The sequence below is a fragment of the Nycticebus coucang genome, chromosome 14 (genome assembly GCF_027406575.1).
Source record: "Nycticebus coucang isolate mNycCou1 chromosome 14, mNycCou1.pri, whole genome shotgun sequence".
NCBI lineage: Eukaryota > Metazoa > Chordata > Mammalia > Primates > Lorisidae > Nycticebus > Nycticebus coucang.
Genome location: NC_069793.1, coordinates 11,350,061 through 11,368,342, shown reverse-complemented (window position 1 = coordinate 11,368,342; position 18,282 = coordinate 11,350,061). Strand labels below are relative to the sequence as shown.

At 54.4% G+C, this 18,282-nt stretch overlaps 1 protein-coding gene across 3 annotated transcripts in view; it reads right to left on the bottom strand.

The window, feature by feature from the left end:
- Positions 1-15,779, bottom strand: part of FADS3 (fatty acid desaturase 3) — a 28,410-nt gene extending 12,631 nt beyond the window's left edge. For 2 of the 3 annotated variants that reach the window (XM_053562064.1, XM_053562063.1), the window contains exons 1-11: positions 15,190-15,779; positions 5,936-6,046; positions 5,200-5,397; positions 4,613-4,714; positions 4,392-4,514; positions 4,082-4,142; positions 3,531-3,607; positions 2,892-2,989; positions 2,356-2,452; positions 2,135-2,214; positions 1,783-1,908 (exon numbers count right to left, since the gene is read on the bottom strand). In XM_053562064.1, coding sequence (XP_053418039.1) covers positions 1,783-1,908; positions 2,135-2,214; positions 2,356-2,452; positions 2,892-2,989; positions 3,531-3,607; positions 4,082-4,142; positions 4,392-4,514; positions 4,613-4,714; positions 5,200-5,397; positions 5,936-6,046; positions 15,190-15,753 — 1,637 coding nt within the window. In that variant the 5' untranslated portion in view covers positions 15,754-15,779. Of the gene's footprint in view, positions 1-1,782; positions 1,909-2,134; positions 2,215-2,355; positions 2,515-2,891; positions 2,990-3,530; positions 3,608-4,081; positions 4,143-4,391; positions 4,515-4,612; positions 4,715-5,199; positions 5,398-5,935; positions 6,047-15,189 lie in introns of those variants that run through there. The other variant, XM_053562065.1, reaches the window with a different exon arrangement.
- Between the last annotated feature and the right edge of the window lie 2,503 nt (positions 15,780-18,282).

Below are 18,282 nucleotides of genomic sequence, written 5' to 3'. Positions count from 1 at the left end.
TCTATTAAAAATTGCAACCCTGGCAGCAACTTGGATGGAACTGGAGGCCATTGTCATAAGTGAAGTAACTCAGCAGCAGAAAATTAAATGCCATGTGTTCTCTCACTTATAAGTGGGAGCTAAAGTCTGACTACACAGGGGCACACAGAGTGGTGTAATGGACATTGGAAACTCACAGGGGTGGGGTGAGGAACAGAGAGTTACCTACAGGGTACAATGTACACTATTTAGGTGATAGGTACACCCAAAGCCCAGCCTGCACCACTATACAATATATACATAGATACCTCCCTAAATCCATTCAAATTTTTAAAAAGAAAAAAAGTGCAACCCCTGTCTAGTGTACTCCCCATCCTCTCCCATTCCTCCACACTTAGGGTTTTTGTGGTTGTTTTGCCAAAGCACATCTCACATTTTTTTGTAATTTACTCATTTGTTATTCTAACTGCTTGCAGAAATGCAGGAATGGCAGCCTGTCTTTCTCACTGATAATGGGAAAACAGCCTGTTGCATGGCAAGAGTGACACTGTCTTCAAGTGAAACCGCCATAATGACAAAAGATTGACCCCTGCACACAAAGGTATTGTGGAGAAGCTGTTCAAATAACACCCATAGTTGGGCACCATGGCTCATGCCTGCAATTCTAGCACTCTGGGAGGCTGAAGTGGGAGGATTGCTTGAGCTCAGGAGTTTGAGACATGCTTGAGCCAGAGTGAAGAAACCCCATCTCCACAAAAAATTAAAAAATTCTGCCAGGCATTGTGACAAAGCACCTGTAGTCTCAGCTACTTAGAAGACTGAGGCAGGAGGATTGTTTGAACCTAGGTGGCTGAGGTTGCTGTGAGCAACGATGACGCCATGGCACTCTACTCAGGGAGACAGAGTGAGGCTCTATCTCAGTAACAACAAAACCAAAACCACGCCCCCACCCCAAATCCAATACCCATAGTAGAGATAACAATACCCACAGCATCATGAAGATGCTTATCTAACCTCCCCAGTGGTCACAATTTCCCAAGAAAATCTGAGAGGTGACCAGCTGCATGTGTTTTACCAAAAAAGCCTGCTAGAAGTCATGGTGGCTCATGCCTGTAATCCCAGCACTGGGAGGCAGAGGCAGGTAGATTGCCTGAGCTCACGAGTTCGATACCAGCCTGAGCTAGAGCAAGACCATGGCTGGGTGCGTGGCTGATGCCTGTAATCCTAGCACTCTGGGAGGCTGAGGCAGGTGGATTGCTTCAGCTCATAGCTGAGCAAGAGCAAGACCCCATCTCTAAAAATAGCCAGGCATTGGAGTGTGCACCTGTAGTCCTAGCTACTTGGGAGGCTGAGGCAAGAGAATCTCTTGAGCCCAAGAGTTTGAGGTTGCTGTGAGCTATGATGCCACGTGCTCTACCGAGGGTGACAAAGTGAGACTCTGTCTGAAAAAAAGTCTGCTATATAGAGAATATTCTCTGGAGGATGGATGCGGGCACCCGCCATCTCGTGGCCACCTGAGATATCACTTCTGTCTATAAGTCCCTATTAAATGCTTTTTTCTGAGGAACTGGATTTGTCAGCCTTTCTTCACTGAGACCTCCTCCCTGCGGAAAACCATGCAGCCCATGTGAGGGGCTCCATAAATCCTCACTGTGTGAATGAATACTAGGGAGGGAGGTAGAGAGGGCACAGGCTGAGGACAGGGTGGCCTGAATGCCGGCGCTTAGGGAGGGCTCATGAGTGCTTGTGAGAGTCTTGCCCAGGAATGCCAGTGTGCGCCGAGGGGCTGGGCTGCAGCCTTACCTAACGATGTCCACCAGGGCGGTGAAGAAGGGCTTCACCTCGTAGCTGAGGCCGTGCTTGGCACACAGTGCCTTGACCAGCGGGGCCACCTTGCGGTAGTTGTGCCTTGGCATCGTGGGGAAGAGGCTGGGGGTGGATAGCATATGCTGGCACCTGAGGTTGGGGGGCTGTCGCAGGGGGCCCAGGGAGTCTGCACCCATCCCTCACCTCCTAGGCCCTTCTCCCAGGGTCCACAGCAAGCCTAGTGCTCTCGTTTTGGCCCCCCTGGGAAAGGTTGACAAGGGGCTCCTGATCTGGCTCCTGGGTGTAGGCCTCACTCCCCACCTGAGGGGCCCCTGGAACTGGCACTCACTGATGCTCAATCTGGAAGTTGAGATGTCCACTGAACCAGTCAATGAAGAGTGAGGGCTCCACATTGCAGGTGGCTGCCAGCTGCCAGGAACCAGCAGGACATAGGTGAGGGAGGCTGGCACAGAGCCCAGACCCCACACCAGGCCCCCAACCCACAGTCCCATCAGGCCCCATCCCTTCTCACTAGTTGGCGTCTCAGTCCACCCCACCCCTGCCGCCCACCTGAGAACTGGCCCAGTCCCGGTGCTTCTCGTGGCCGATCTCTTTGGGGATATGGTTCATCTGTGTGATCCACACAAACCAGTGGCTCTCCAGGACCCTGCAGGAGAGGCTCAGGCACTGCCCATGTCCACCTCGCCACTTAGGCACCCTGAGTGGAGGCTGGAGGGCCGCCGCCCCCCAGACAGGAGCCTCAGCTTCCTCATCTGTACAATGGGGCTATAATAATCACCCTCTCACTCGTGTTTAAGGAAGCTGAACAGGGTTTACCACAAGGCCAAGCCCAGGGTGGCCCTACTTACGAGGGTGGACACCTACAGGGCTATTTGCAAGCTAGGCTACTGCCCCCAAACCTTCTGACCATGGGATGTGGCCACATTCGTGTGTATCTGATTCCCCCAACAACCCAAGAAGGCAGGACTGCTGGCCCTATTATGCAGATGGAGAAATAGAGGCTCTGAGGTAAGAGGGCAGCAGTCAAGTCACCTACCACCTGTCTGTGACCTCCCCACTCCCTGCCATTTTGAATCTGGCCATACCTGACAGCAACAAAGAGGAGCAATACCCCAGGGACGCCGTAGAAGGGAACATAGGACAAGAAGAAGCGGGCATAGAAGCTGGCGGCCCAGAGCAAGTCCTGCAGAGGAGGGCAGAGGAGATACTGAGTGGTCTCCAGGCAGTGGGGGTCTGGAGGTGGGGGGAGCTGGGCTCACCCACCTCTTCTGCTTGACTTGCCTTGGAGCTTGAGACAGCCCACCACCCCGTCTGGGTTTTCTCAGTTGGGTAAGTGGACAGGGTCCCCACTGCCTGCTCACAAGGCTGACCTTGGAGTGAAGGTGCCATGTAGGGTATGTGTGAGAAGCCCCTGTCAGGGACACAAAGGCCTGGCAGAGTCAGCCCAGCAATTACCCCTCCCCCAGTGAGGAACCCCTGCTGAGAGCGCCCACCCTATGTTCCTTGCACGCAGCAGCACATGCACACGGCCATGTGCACACTTGAGCACACCCGTCCCACGTCACGGGCATACTCGTTCTTCTCTCGTGTGCACACACACGTGAGCCACACTGCAGCATGCATGTGTGCACCCTGGTGGCCTTCGTGGGCAGGTGCTGTGCTGCCCCCTGAGGACCCACCTCCTGTCACCCCTGTCCGTCTGCAGTTCTGAACAGCTCACTCACCGCCCACTGCATGCACACCAGCATGTACGCCAGGTTTTCCACCTCGAAGTTCACCAGGGTGAGCAGTGGCGGGCCGACTGCAAGAAGGGACATGACAGAGCTCAGGGGAAGGGGTAGGGTAGTCAGGGTGGGCAGCAGGTGGCAGGCTCTGCCACTGCAGGAATGCCCATGGGATGCCAGTGCTGGTCCCACCCGGCTGGGATGATCCCACACGACCGAGACCTGGGCTACGTTCACTCCCTCTGTATCTAGGACTCCCCAGGCTGGACCACTCTGGTGTGAGGGTATAAATTCTGTAGGGAAAGCTGCAGGTAGGGCTGTGACTGCCCATGACAGGTGGCACCCAGGCCAGGGGACCAGCCAGGGCAAGGGCATGGTGCTGGGGACTGCAGGTTGAGGCAACCTGCGCAGAGCTGGGAGGATGCCCTGGAGAGGCAAGGTAATCAGGTGCACCCTGCCCCTTGGGGTAGGTGGGAGGAGTCCAGGACAGCAAGGAGGACAGTGCAGCCTTGGACAAACCCTCACACCTAGGAGGACCAGTGGACACTCACTCAAGAAGAAGTACAGGTGTTGGTGGTTGTAGGGTAAGTATCTTCGCTTCCTCTTGCCATACTGTGGAGACAGGCAGCAGCTGGTGAGGGCCCTTCTCCCAGGCCACCCTCCCAGGCAAGGTCACGGGGCTGGCTGGGGTCAAGGGTCAAAGGCAACTCTAGATTGCAGCAACTGGGCCAATTGTCCTCAGCAGGCTGGGAGGTGGGGAAGGGAGACCATGGGGGCAGGAGCTCAGTCTGGCTACAGCAGAGGGCTTGGTCCCCCTCAGCCTCAGGCTCAGCCCAAGGGTGTCCATCCCTCCCCACCCACCTCTACAGAGGACTCTCCTAGGAGGAAGACAGGCGCCAGAGTCACATCTGGGTCTTTGTGGAAGATGTTGGGCTTGGCATGGTGCTGGAAATGGCGGAAGTTCCACCAGTGTGCAGAGAAGCCCTGTAGGGGAGGAGGGAGCTTTGAAGGGCCAGGCCAGGCCATGCCCACTACTCTGTGCCCAGACCCAGCACAGCGCCCCCAACTCACCCCACCCTCACCTTCAGCTGCCCCATCACAAACTGCTGAGCCACGTGGTTCCACCGGGACTTCCTGAAGATGGAGGCATGGCCCAGGTCATGCTGTAGACACCAGCTCTGAGCCTGGGGAGAGAGGCAGGGCCAAGAGTCGCTGAGACAGAGCCTGCATAGGAACAGAATTCCTATGGAGGAGGGTGCTGGATGCCTGGGGCCCCAGCCCTAGAGCCCCTATGGTCCCTTCCCGCTCACAGGGTGCACCTCCAGCTAATGCTCCATTTTGAGACCCTTGTAGGCTGGCTCTCTCTTTTTATAGATGAGGACAAACTGAGTCTCAGGGAGGTGGAGGGACTTGTAAGTCTGTCAGGGAGCTGCGGGCAGCAGCCTTCTGGCTCTGGGCCTGTGCTTGTTGCTTACACAGGATTTATAAAATAAGGAACTCCCTCGGCTCATTTAGAATACAGCTTGAGCCACAAACATGATGTGTGGGCCCTATGGCTATTCACTCATTCATTCATCCATTCACTCAGCAAATACATCCAGAATATCCAGGGTGCAGGGCCCCAAGTCTGCTGGGCAGTCTAGTGTGGCTGCAACAATGCTGGGGTCACCTGGGAGATGGCCAGGATGAGGGCGGCAAGGGTGCTGGGTACCCAGCCAGGGCCCAGGAAGAAGATGAGGAGCCAGGCCAGCACCTCCATGGCCAGGATGTGGCCCAGCAGGAGAGCGAAGAAGGTGGGACTGGCCTCAAACAGCTTCATGTCCTCAGCTGCCTGGCGCAAGGCTCGGAAGTCCTCGACCAACTGGGCCTGCCAGGGTGGAGCTACTGGTCAGCAGGGAAGTGAGGCCCCCCCATTGCCTTCAGGAGGTTCCCAGGACTCCCGGGCTCCCCAAGTCCCAACCACTCCTCCTGGTGCCAGGCCAAAGGAGTGTGGCCAAAAAGGGGATGGAGGCACAAGAGCTCCAAGCCTGTGTATGAGCTGGAGACCGGCTGGTGGTAAAGTCTTCTCCCCATCCCAAAGGTGTGGGGTGGGTGAGAAGCCAGAGCCAGGAGAGAACACTCAGAGCTCAGCTCATCGAAACTCTCACTGTAGATGGGGATGCTGGACCCAGAGCAGGGAAGGGGGCTGCCTGGGGACCCAAGCAAGTACCGGGTCAAGCCAGTTCTGGAGCCCTGGACTCTTGCAGGGCATCACTACAGCTTCACCTTCAGCAAACGCAGACCTGGCCCTGCATCACCATGGGGGAATGCAGATGGAGCTGCCACTAGCAAAGTGGCAATGTCCCCTAGGCCCTTCAGCCCCACCCCCACCCCGGGGGCTGAGTCTGTACAAGAGTCCTGCTCACATTCTGGGCTCCGTCCTGACTGGGCTCCTCTGGGGCCAGCTCTCCAATCAGCAGGGGCTGCAAGAACTTGCGTACAAAGCCAAGATCCTGGTGGAAGGCGTGGAAGGCATCCTGAAGGAGAGCAGACAGTCAGGCAGACAGACAGATGGACAGCTGGAGTAGTACTCAGAGATAGGGCAGAAGAATTGTTGATGGACGGGCAGAGTAGACAGGCGGACGAACGGAAAGTCAGTGGTTGTTCAGCAGTTAGCAAAATAGGACCAAGTGGGTCAGCCTTCTTGTAGTAGGCTGGTCTTCCCTAGGCCCTTGTCACCCCGCCTGTGTGCTCCATCTGCTTCACCCAGCACAGGGGTCCCTCTCCAAACATGGTTGAGTGGATGCAAATCTTCCAGAGACCTCTCTGGAAGACTCTGACTCCTTCATCAAAAGTCTCACTTCTTTTCTGAAAAGCTTTCCACAGCAGATAAGATTTGGGTCACAAATGTTAGATTTACCCAGTTTTTACAAATACAAGCAATTGGTAGTGTAGGGAATGAGTAGGGAAACCTGTAATTGTGGGCTACTGGGGCACCAGAAGAAAAAAATCAGCCAAGGGCCACATACACTGACTTCTTGGGAGTTGGCAAGAAATAGACTTGAACAATTAAACTCATTTGGTTTACAAAGTAGGAGCAGAAAGTACAATTTTTTAAACAAGTAAATAAAATCGCAGCACTCCGGAGATTCCCTGTAATGGCTGGGGTAGGTGCAATGCAGGAGCAGGAAGGAAGAGAAAAGAAAGAAGCATTAGTGAGGAGAAAGATCAGGTTTGGGACAGAGACAGAAAGTGGCCACGGCAGTGATGAAGTAACATTACACTTGACCTTCATACGTGGGCTCACTTAGTCTTCCTGATCTGCCTGTGGTCTTGAGATTGGAATCAGCTCATTAATTGTTCATAGCTCTTTGACTGATTTTTTTATCCTTGCACTTCCTAAGGCTCTCTCTGGGCCAGCCAGTCTCAAAGCTGCCTGCACTGCAAAAGCAGTGTGTGTCGGACCCACGGGGCTGGGCAAGGCAGCTGAGAGGAAACACCTCTGAAGAAGGCTGAGGGAGAAGAGGAGCCTCCTATTGTCCTTCCTCTAATGGACCTACCAGCTGCTGTCCCTAAAACAGAACTAATGGTGGGGCCCTGAGGTCACCTCTAGAACATCCCGGAAGGGATGAGGAAAGGAAGTGCCTCAGGTCCCACTTAGAGGCCATACCTGCAGGACTCACCTTAGGGTACCCTAGCCTGTTTCTTGCTCCTTTTGGCCCAGGGAAGCCTGAAGATTAGAGGGCTGAATGGGTGTGGCTTCAAGAACAACCTGGGCTGACTTGGACCCCTGGACCTCATTACAGGGAGGGGGCAGCATAGGAAAGGCAGCAAAAAAAAAAAAAAAAAACTGGAGAGAAAATGGGGGTATGGAGCTGGGGACCCATAGGAAGCTGCCTGCCCCGGTCTACCTAGGGAGCCGGTGTTGGCAGGGGTACTAGGAAGGAAGGTTCTTGAGTTTCTACTGACCCCACTCAGTGTGCATGTAACTTTTTTTTAAAAAAGAGAGGATTTTGCTATGTTGCCCAGGCCAGAGTCTAACTCCTAGGCTTAAGCCATTCTCCTGCCTCAGCCTCCAGAGTAGCTGGGACTACAGGCGTCTGTGAGGAGTGTGACCCTGAGCTAGTCTGTTCTCCTTGAGGGGCCTCAGTTTCTAGAGGAAACTAAGGCAGTGAGACTTCAAGGACCTCCTAGTTCAGAATTGCTGAAAATTAACACTTAAAAAATTTTTAATTGTAGTAAAATATACGTAAAATTTACCATTTTAATCATTTTTAGGTAGGTACACAGTTCAGTAGCATTAAGTACATTCACAGTGTTGTGCAACAATCAGCACCATCTACCTCCAGAACTTTTCCATCTCCCCCACTAAAACTGTGACCCCATTGAAGACTAACTTCCCTGGGCGGTGCCTGTGGCTCAAAGGAGTAGGGCGCCGGCCCCATATGCCAAAGGTGGCGTGTTCAAACCCAGCCCTGGCCAAAAACTGCAAAAAAAAAAAAAAAGACCAACTTCCCACCCCCACCCACCGCCCCCAGCAACTACCATTCTGTTTTCTGTCTCCACGAACCTGACTACCCTGGGAACCTCCTATAGAAGGAATCACATTTGTCCTTTTGCATCTGGCTTGTTTCGCTTGCATAGCATTCTCAGTGTTCATCCATGTTGTAGCATGTGACAGAATGTTCCTTTCAAGGCTGAACAAGTGTGACACTGCTTTCCTCTCCTTCCTGTGAAACTCCCTTGGCAGCACAGGGACCCCAGATGCTGTGCCCAGAGGCACAGAAAGGTGGTGCTGTACACGTGTGCCCTCTCCTGCAGACATACCCACCAACCCCCTTCAGCAAACAAGACTCAGACACTCGGCCATGGTCGCAGCCCACAGGAACATGCAACCAGACAGAGCCTTGCATGGACACACACAGCAGAACAGTACACACTGGCTATGACCCTAGGCTCTCCTTCTCCCCCATCCTTGCCCTCTCCCACCCCTGTGTCTGTTCTGGGGCCACCCCCCTAGAGCTGAGGATCTGGGAGAGCAGGTCAGCTTCCATGACTCCTACCTATCCTTTGGTTCTGATTCACCCAGGCCAGCCCTGTGGAGGTACCAGCTGAGAGGACAGAGCTGGGTCCCCAAGAGAATTCCAGCCAGCCCTATCCTTTAGAGCAGGAGTTCTCAACCTGTGGGTTGTGACCCACAGGAACTGTATGAAAGGGCCGTGACATTAGGAAGGTTGAGAACCACTGCTTTAGAGTGATAAGGGAAATATGAGCTCCCCTCTGGGGTGGGTCAGAAAACCCCAGGGCTGTAGACAGGGCTCCAGCTAGGAGAAGGGGCTGTGGTAGGGCCTTAAGAAGGAGGCTGGGCAGGCACTAGTGGGGTTGGTGGTGGTGGTGGCAGGATCATGTGACCTAGTCTTCCCTGGCCCTCTGCTCAAGGATCTAAGAGCTAGGTAGCCATTAAAGTTCAGAGAGGTTAAGCCACTTCCTTCAGGTCACATAACTCCATTTGACTGATGTTGGATCAGAACCTGAGCCTGACTATAAAGCTATGTTTGTGGCCACTCAGCAGTCACCCCAGGGTGGCTACTCATAGTCAGAGGGGAGGCAGTGGGCCTCCAGGTGGGGTGGCGGGAGTCCCCACCCTGAGGTGGGCCATCAACCCAGCCAGCCAAAGACCAGCTGCTGGAAGCCTGGACTGTGGGGACAGGAGGGTGGTTCTTGAGCTACACCAACTGAATCTAGGGCACTACAGGGAGTCCCATCCTCACCCACCCTCCGTGCATCTAGAAGCATCCTGCCAGGGGTATGTTTGCCAAGGCCTGTGATTCCCCATCCTCACCCAAGCAAGCTGAAGATGGCACTTTAGATCTCTCATTGGCTTTTAGAGCAAAGCTGGGTGAATCAAAAGGCACTCCCCAAACATAAGTGCCTAGTGGCAGCAACAGGCTCTATTCTCAGAGGCTGGCACTCAGCCCAGCCGTGCCTCGGTCCCTGGAAACCCAGAAGTGGCTCTGCTCATCTCCAGAGCTCCTCCTCACCCTCATCCCCATCATTCAGTAGACATAGCAGTGGGTCATCGTGCTCCAGAGTCAGCTAGCCAGGATAGGCTCTGAGCTGCCACTCAGGAGCCAGGGAGCCCCAGAGGAGCCTGCACTCTTCTCTACTCTGTATTTTCTCATCAGTAAAATGGGGCTACTGGGAGGATGGAGCTGGGAAAGATAAAGTACTCAGAAGGGGCCCGACATCCAGGAAGTGCTCCCAGTGCTGCCCAGGGCAGCTCTCCTGTGCGCCTTCTATGCCCAGACGGCTTGCAGGTGCTGGGCAGAGAGAGAAGACGATACTCTGCCTGCCAAGTCCTGGCCGAGCCCCAGGGCTAGGGCACAAGAGAGGCTGGCAACCTCCTTCCACCCCAGAGACACAGCAGGGGAGGGAGAGATTTTGGTTGCTCCCCAAAGAACTGGGAATGTTCCAGATTATTCTGAAAGTGGGTAGAGTAGGGAATGGAGGGCTCAGGTGGTCTGTTCTTGCTGCCTCCGTGTAACTTTGCTGGAGATGGGGGATAAGGGGGATATGCCTCAGAGGATCCCTCCTACCTCCTTCCTTCCTGAAGCCGGGACCCACATACAGACATTCCTTCCCATCCTCTGCCTGGCACCCCTCTTAGGAGGCCAGCGGGGAAGCACTATTGGTATCCATTTGATAGATGTGGAAACTGAGGCACAAAGAGGCCCAAGTCACATAGTTCTGAACATGGCACATCCAACACTGCCCTGTGTAGTAGAACCCAGGTCAAGGGCAAATACCCCCAGGAAGCCACCCCTGTCCCCAATGTCCCCACTCCCCTCAGCAAGCAAGGATGGGTACATATCTTAGGTCCTTCTCCAGCTGAGACCTTTAGCCTTACAGGCCTAGTGGTGGCCCCAGAGCAGCAAGGCCCTCTGGCACCTGATCATCTCTCCCCCACTGAACTCTGGCTCTACCATCAGAGATCAGCAGCAGCCAGGAGCCCTCGGGAAGAAATGAGGAATGCTGCCCTGTGGCATGCTTAGGTCCTGGGGTTTCCAGATAATAACTTCACCCTCAAGGGGGGAAGACTGGGAAAGGAGTCTGGCTGGGTAGGGATATTACAGAAAACACCTACAAGGCACACAGTGGTCCCACTCCATGGGGAGTGGCCATCAGGCAGCAAGGCTATAAAGACAGCCAGCTTGGTGGGCAGAGTAGAACCACATGGCTGGAATCACCCGACCCCCACCCAGCCTCGAATTGGCTCAGTACAGTGTGGCTTCTCTGCAGCTCCTACCCAGTCATGAACTCACGCTCCACATCCCAGGATCAAGAACCTGCCCTTCAAGGGTCCTAAGAAGGTCCTATTATATCGCCCAGTTTCAGCCAAGCATGAATCACAACTGTAATCCTAGCACTTTAAGAAGCTAGGTGGAATGATGGGCTGAGGCCTGAACAAGAGCAAGACCTACAAATAATATTTTTCTAGAAAAAAATTAGCCAGGTGTGATGGCATGTGCCTGGAGTCCCAGCTACTCAGGAGGCTGAGGAAGGAGGATTGCTTGAGCCCAGGAGTTAAAGGTGCAGTGAGCTACAATGAGCCACTGCACTCTAGCCTGGATAAGAATTAGATCTTGTCACCAAGAACAAAAATAACAACAAAAATAGACATAAAATTACCCACAGCTGGGTACAGTGGCTCATGACTAGAATCCTAGCACTCTGGGAGGCTGACCACTCTGGGAGGGTGAGGGTGGACCACTGAGCTCAGGAGTTCGAGACCAGCCTGAGCAAGAGCGAGACCCTGTCTCTACCAAAAAACAGAAAAACTAGCTGAGTGTTATGGCCGTCACCTGTAGTCCCAGCTACTTGAGAGGCTGAAGCAAGAAGATCACTTGAGCCCAAGGGTTTGAGGTTGCTGTGAGCTATGATGGCCACCACAGTACTCTACCTAGGGTGAAAGAGTGAGACTCTGTCTCAAAAACAAAAGTTGGATGCCTGTAGCTCGATGGTTAGAGCACTGGCCCCATGCACCGCGGTTGGTGGGTTTGAACCCAGCCTGGGCCTGCTAAAATTAAAAAAAAAAAAATCACCCATTTGGGGGCCTCAGTTTCGTCATCTACAAAATGAGCTAACAATAGGACCCATTTTATAGGTTGTTAAGAGAATTAGTTACCACATCTAAAGCCCTCAGAACAGTGCCTGGTCAATAACTGTGGACTAAAATGACTATGATGTAGCCTCTAATGAGGCGTCAGCCCCCACCACCTCCATCTCCAGTCAGGCCCAAAGGCCATTAGAAGATCCTAAGGTTGGCGGCTCAGAAGGTAGGTTAGATCTTCCTGTAGCTTTTCCCCAAAGGATCCCAAGGAGCCGTACGCAATGGGTTTACACCACTCCATGGGTACAGGGCTTTGCTGCCCCCAGAAACCAGGCACCCAGCACCATCCCCACAATGTGCCCAAGAATAATGCGTTCTTAACCCCATTATGCTACTGGGAAAACTGAGATCCACAAGGGAAAGTATGAGTCCAAGGTCCTAGAGTGAGGCCAGGCCAGCGCTCTCTCTAGAGCTAACATGGAGATAAATCCTACCAGTGTGTCCACGGCATCTTTTGCCCTCTGCCCTGGCCATACTCCAGGATCCAGTTAAATGGTAACCTCTTCTGAGTGGTCTCCCTGGGGGAGGGCAGGTCCCCATTATCACCTCTTTTACCCCTATTCTTCTCCTGGGAGGCTCTGCCTTTTCTCTCTCCATCAGGCACCTCTGTACTCCCCAGGCTTCCCTGCTCTGCTCTCTGTGGCGCCCCCTCCCTCCTCTTTAGAATACAGCCAAAGTGCTCCCTAGGATATAAACATCAGGAGGAGCCAGTCTCTGCTGCCTCCAGCCCTCACTGCCAGCCCTTCTCCCCACTGCTCTCTACTACAGCCAGAGGAAGCAAGTTCCTCCAGCCTTTGGTGCAGCTGGTCCCTCTGCCAGGAAATCTCTCCCTGCATGTGTTCTGTTCAGAGCTACATCTTCAAAGGTTCGAACAGTGCATGACACACAGGAGATGCTCGCTGATGGATTTAGTGAGTCAATCATTAAAGAATGAATGAATGAAATAAACAGGTGCCTATGTAGCATGCGTTTAAGAGCACAGCTATGGAATCAAATCCCAGACCTACCACTTGACTTCAAGTTACTTTGCCTCCCTGAGTCTCAGTTTTCTCATTTGTAAAGTAGTAATAACAATGATAATACCTGCTTCATAGAGATATCTCGAGGATTAAAAGGGAGAGTATCAATAAATCCAGCACTGAATTAGGAGCCTGGCACACAGTAGGCGCTAAGCGCATGGCCGTTGTATACTCATGACTAGTTGGGTGGGCTTCGCCCCTCCCTAGCAGGGTCCACTAGTCTCAGACAAACCTGGCTACTCAGGGCTCAGAGAGCTCTCTCCCTAGGACACCAGGCTTGGCATCCCAGGATGGCCACAGACTGACTTCATGGTACAGGAACTTGGAAATTTCCTGGCAGGAAGGCTTCTGTTGCCTGGACATGAAAACAACTGATGGGCAGCGGGGGCTGGTAAGAGGTACTGCTAAAACGCAGCCCAGCAAGATGGCTGCCCCACCCCCACCTGAGCCCTAAGACCTGGGATGCGGACACTGAGGTTTAGACTCAGACTGCAAAAGTCACTGGGCTGGTCCAACCCCTGTTCTGCCCTGTGGAGTGACTATGGACAAGGATTGGGTTCCCCCCCAGCCACCTCACAGCCCTTTGGCCTGAACAGACCAGGTATTTCTAGCAACTCCATCCCAGTGTATGTGGCCTTAAGGGAAACAAGAGACAGCTTAGAGCAGCCCCTTCCTATTACAGACAAGTTTATAACCAGACAAGGTCATTCAACAACAGGGTAGCCAGGCACGGCTGTCCCACTGCACTCTACAGTTTGTAGAGCACATTCACACTTAGGAGCCAGCAACATTTACTGAACACAAACTAGTACATTACAGTTCTGGGTCCATGGACTTGAGAAGGCACAGTTCTGTCCTCGGTCAGCTCCCTGTCTGGCCCAGCTCTCCCCAAGTTACAGAGGAGGAAACTGAGACTCAAGAGGCGTGACATGCCTGATTCAAACTGGCTCAGAGCCTTCAATGGCAGAGCCAGGACTCAGCCTCAGGTGGCAGAGAGGTTTTTTTTTGTGTGTGTGTATGTTTTAACAGATCTTATTGGCCATGAATCAATGAGAAAACTGCCAGGTGGAGGTCTCAGGGTCCCAAGCTAAAAGTAAGTCAGAAATCCTACATGGGAGGGCCCCCGGCACTGGCACCAAACAGGAAAGAGTAATGAATAAAAGTTCTCTGTGGTCCTTCCCCTCAGCTGCCCCCATCCTATCCTACAGGTGGAAAAAGGCCCCAGCAGGCACCCATAAGGCCCTTGAAGGGACGCCAGGGCTCAGTCTCCTCCATCCCACTATGCTCTGGCAGAAAGGCAGACCCACACAAATATACTCACCATGCCCACATGCTCCCACACTCACTGGCCCACAGGCTGGGTCAACCCATGGTTATGCTGTCCCCTCAGGCCAGTGCCCAGCCCCTCAGCACCCATGGAAGCTTTCTCTCAGTTTTTAGTTTCAGGAGGAGTCTCACTCTAACTCCTCTACTTCCTGGGTTGGAAGGAGTAAAGGAGAGACCTTGCAACCCCTGGGAGAAAGCAGTGGGCAGAGAGCACGTGGCCCTGGCATTAGGGACTGACAGTTCTGGGACAGGACAGAATCTCCTCTTCTGCCTGAAGTTCCACCATTAGGGATTCATCCCCTCAGGTCTTGAAGAACTTCCTGGTACTCACTGTGGCCAATCTAGAAATTTGGATGGTCAAATTTCTAGGATAGAGCATAATGGGATGGATGAGGTGGAGTAGTCCTATTCTCCAGGTGGGGGACTGAGCAAAAGGGACTATTAAGTCTGTTCAGAGAGGAGAGGCTGCTGCTCCACCACGGGGCTCCTGCCAGATGGTCCTGTGGCACATCTCTCCTTGTCTAGACAGGGGCTGGGAAGGGAAAGTCGGGGTCCCCAGGGGTCAATCTGTTACTGGGGTGACTGTGCTTCCCCAGGAGGTCCACCCAGCCTGGCTGGCAAAATCCTCCCACGTGCAGCTGCCAGCCCAGGAGGTGAGTCACTCACTGCCCCTTAGAGCCATTTATAGCAGCTCTTGGGAAAGCCACAGACCTCCTAGCCCTCCTCAGGCCCCAGCTTCTGATAGCACACCCCTGCCAGCCCCTTGGGACTCTGCCCTGCCCCTAGCATCCAGCAAATACCTAGCATGAGTGTCCTGGTCTGAAGGACCCAGAAATGAGACAGGAACATCAGAGCAACAGGGAGGGACCTCACCTAGGTCAAGCTCTGCCCGCCGTGACACACCCACCTCTGAAATCCCGGTTCTTCCCCTACAGACCTGCTCTGGGGACAGCTGCTGGTCCTCCATGGAGGGAAGTGGCCTCCTTATTCCCATGCCAGGCCCTAGCTAGTCTGTCCCAAACCTGGGTCCGGGGTGTGGAAGTCAAAGGTCAGCGAGGGGAGGAAAGACGCTAAGGCCCCACAGGTAGAGGGAGACACAGGGCCCATGGTCCAGGCACCTGCGGGGGCCAGGCTCCATCCCGCCCATCGGCGGTGGCTTCCTTACCGTGGCGTCCTCAGCGCCGTGGTGGCCGATAAGGCGGCTTCCCCCAGGGTGCCGCTGCGCCCAGCGGCTGATGTCGTAGACGCGGCGCTCGATGACCAGCCACTTGTCGCCGGGCAGGTCGTGTGGGCGGATCTGTTCCCAGCGAAAGGTGGGCAGAGGCGCCCCTGGCCGCACCGACCCCTCCCGCGGACTCCGCCCCCCGCCGGGCACCCCGACGCCTCCCATGGCTGAGCGCGAAAGTCCTAGGGATCCCGGGACGTTCCCGAGGCCGGAGCTAGACACCGATGGAAGCGAGGTGGCGTCCCCTGGGGCCTCCGCTGCAGCCGCCCGTCGCTCCGGGCCCCGCCCTGCCGCTGCGGCCGCCGTACGAGCGTGCGCCTGCCCGACTCGGCGCAGGCAACTTTCCTGCCTTATAACCGCGCTCGCGGCGCCCGCCTCGCCTCGCCCTCCCCTCGTCCCGGCCCCCGGGCGGCCGGCCCCCCGCGGGCTCCAATCCCCTCGCGGCGCCGCGGGCTCCATTGGCCGGCCCCGGAGGGCGGCGTCGGGGCGGGCTCGCCCCTCCATGCAGGGCCGCGGCCACCATGCCTGGCCCTGCCCGCAGGACACCGTCCCGCCCCGGCTTCGGGCTCGCCTGGCTCCCGGCTCGCCAGGGGGCGGAGCCCGGGATACAGCACAGCCTGGCGCAGGCCCTGGGGCGCTCTAGGGGGCCCCAGGCCGAGTCCGGGTCTGCGCCCTTGGAGGGTGGGCTGAGGACCTGGGGGCTTGCAGCAGCGCGTCTTGGAACGTTAAATTCGGAGAGCCCAGAAGTGGGACTCTATCTCAGGATGCCTGCATACAGCCTTCGAAGAATGGGATCCCACATCTGCGCCGCTAGGCCATCCTAGCTGCCCCCTCCGCCACCATGACTCCTGGGAATCTCTCTGCTGGGGGCCGAGGCTGCAGAGCTGAAGATGCAGAGGTGGAGGGTTGCCCACTGGAGAAGAAAAGGAACACGGTGAACCCCCTCAACCTTCACTTCGTTTTTTTACTTAAATAAATTCAAGTCCTTTTGAGAGTCTAGGTAGCTACCTAAATTGTTCTTTGTTTGGAATACAGGTGCCCAGTCCTAAAAGTTGAGTTCACATCAACAAAGAATAAAAATCAGGTTAGAGAGCATGGTGGCTCATGCCAGGAATAGTAGCCCTTTGGGAGGTGGAGGAGGGGTGATCGCTTGAGGCCAGAAGTTAGAGGCTGCAGTGAGCTATAATTGCACCACTGCAGCATTCCTGCCTCTGTGTAACAGAATTAGGCTAAGGTTAACTCCAGAGCAGTGGTTGTCAAACTTGAACACCTGTCAGAACCACCTGGAATGCTTTTTGAAACATATTACTGGGCCCTACCCACCGTGTGTGATTCAGTAGATCTGGTGTGGGTCACAGGCCTGCAAGACTAACAAGTTCCAAAGTGTGGGTGATGTGTTGGTTTGGGGATACACTTAGAGAATCCTAAGTCTATATATCTCTGATATGTTAACATTTTGTCTTTGTCTAACAATTTGTAGGAAACCATTGTAGCTAATATTTGTGTGCCAGAAGGAAAGTTCTGCAGAAATACTAGAGGGGGACTTGAAGTCACCGGAGATGGGGGCTGCCTGAGTCCTCTCCACTGAGGCACCCAATAAATCCTCAAACCCCCTTGCTGGCATGTGCGTAGGGGTGCAGGAGCACAGCTAGAGCCTCTGTGCCCTATGTGGTGACAAGAGGAAGAAGGCAGACTCTCAGAACAAATGTACCCGCTGGTCCTAAATCCAGCCTGTCCACAGAGGGCATGGCCCTTTTCCCATCTTCAGCAGCCCTGGGGTGGTGAGATGTGGCCAATCCAGGGGCCACCCAGGGGCTCTTTCCTCAGGGCCCTGACCTGATCTCAGCCCCTGTGGTGAGTTGGTTGGGGGTTGGGTAGGTTAGAGCCTCCACCTGCCGCAGGCATCCTAGGAGAGATGGGGAACAAGTCCCAAGGAGATAGAGCAGGAACAGGGCTTGGGCCATGCCATCCCTTCTGTCCGCTTCATTCCAGGATGGAGAGAGAGGTGGTGGGGCCCTCTTGCCACCAAGTTCTGTGTTCCCATAAAGGCCAAATTGTGGGCACCTCCCCACCACAGCCCAGGTGAACAGCTTCCCTCAGTATTTCTCTGTAGGCGTTGGGGCCTTCCACAGGTTACTCTACCTCTCTGGACTTCAACCCAATGGGTCTTACAATTTTCATGGAGTCAGAGGGACTAGAGGAAGCTTGTCCTCAAACCCCCAAGTCAGGGCATCCAAGGCCTCTCAGACCACTTGGGAAAGGGAGAGGCATCACTCAACATTCCTGAGCTGCCATCCAGGCACTGCCAGGGTTTGTATGTGGGGGAGGTCCAGGGTAGGAAAACTAGCCAACAGAACTATTTTTATTTTGGAGAAGGGAGCTTGAGGTTTGAGGGGAGTCCCTCAAATCCCTCAAGTGCAGCCCCTGCCTTAGTACCTGCTGTGTTTCTTTCTGTTTTGAGCTGCAACACAGGCCTCTTGCTGGACACATTGAAATCTTCATCCCCTGCAGAGCCACCACCTACCTCCTGGAGCTACATGTTGTTTGTGCAGTGCCAGCAGCAGCCTGGTGGGCCGAATTTAAGAGAAAGCTCTGGGCCCACCAGCAGCAGCAGTCACGAAGCCTAGGGATTTATTCTCCAGCAGACATACAATGTGGACTCAGATCAGCGCTTTATGATTTGGTTTTGAGTTACAGCTCAGCACACCATGAGCTTGGTTATTAGGCCCTGAACACAACTCTTCTGAGAAGGGAGGAGTTTGAAGAGGTGGGGGCCACAGAATTATGCCAGAGCTGTTTGGGGCCAGTGAGAGCAAGAACCATTGCTCTACTGGCCACCAAAGATCCTCCCCAAAGGCATCCCTTTGGTGACAGGGTGGAGCTCGTTAGAACACCCCTTAGTAAAAAGGATCTTCACACAAATGGTCTACAAACATATAAAAGATGTTCAACATCACTGATCATCAGAAAGACGCCAATCTGGGGTGGTGCCTGTGGCTCAGTGAGTAGGGCACAGGCCCCACATAACGAGGG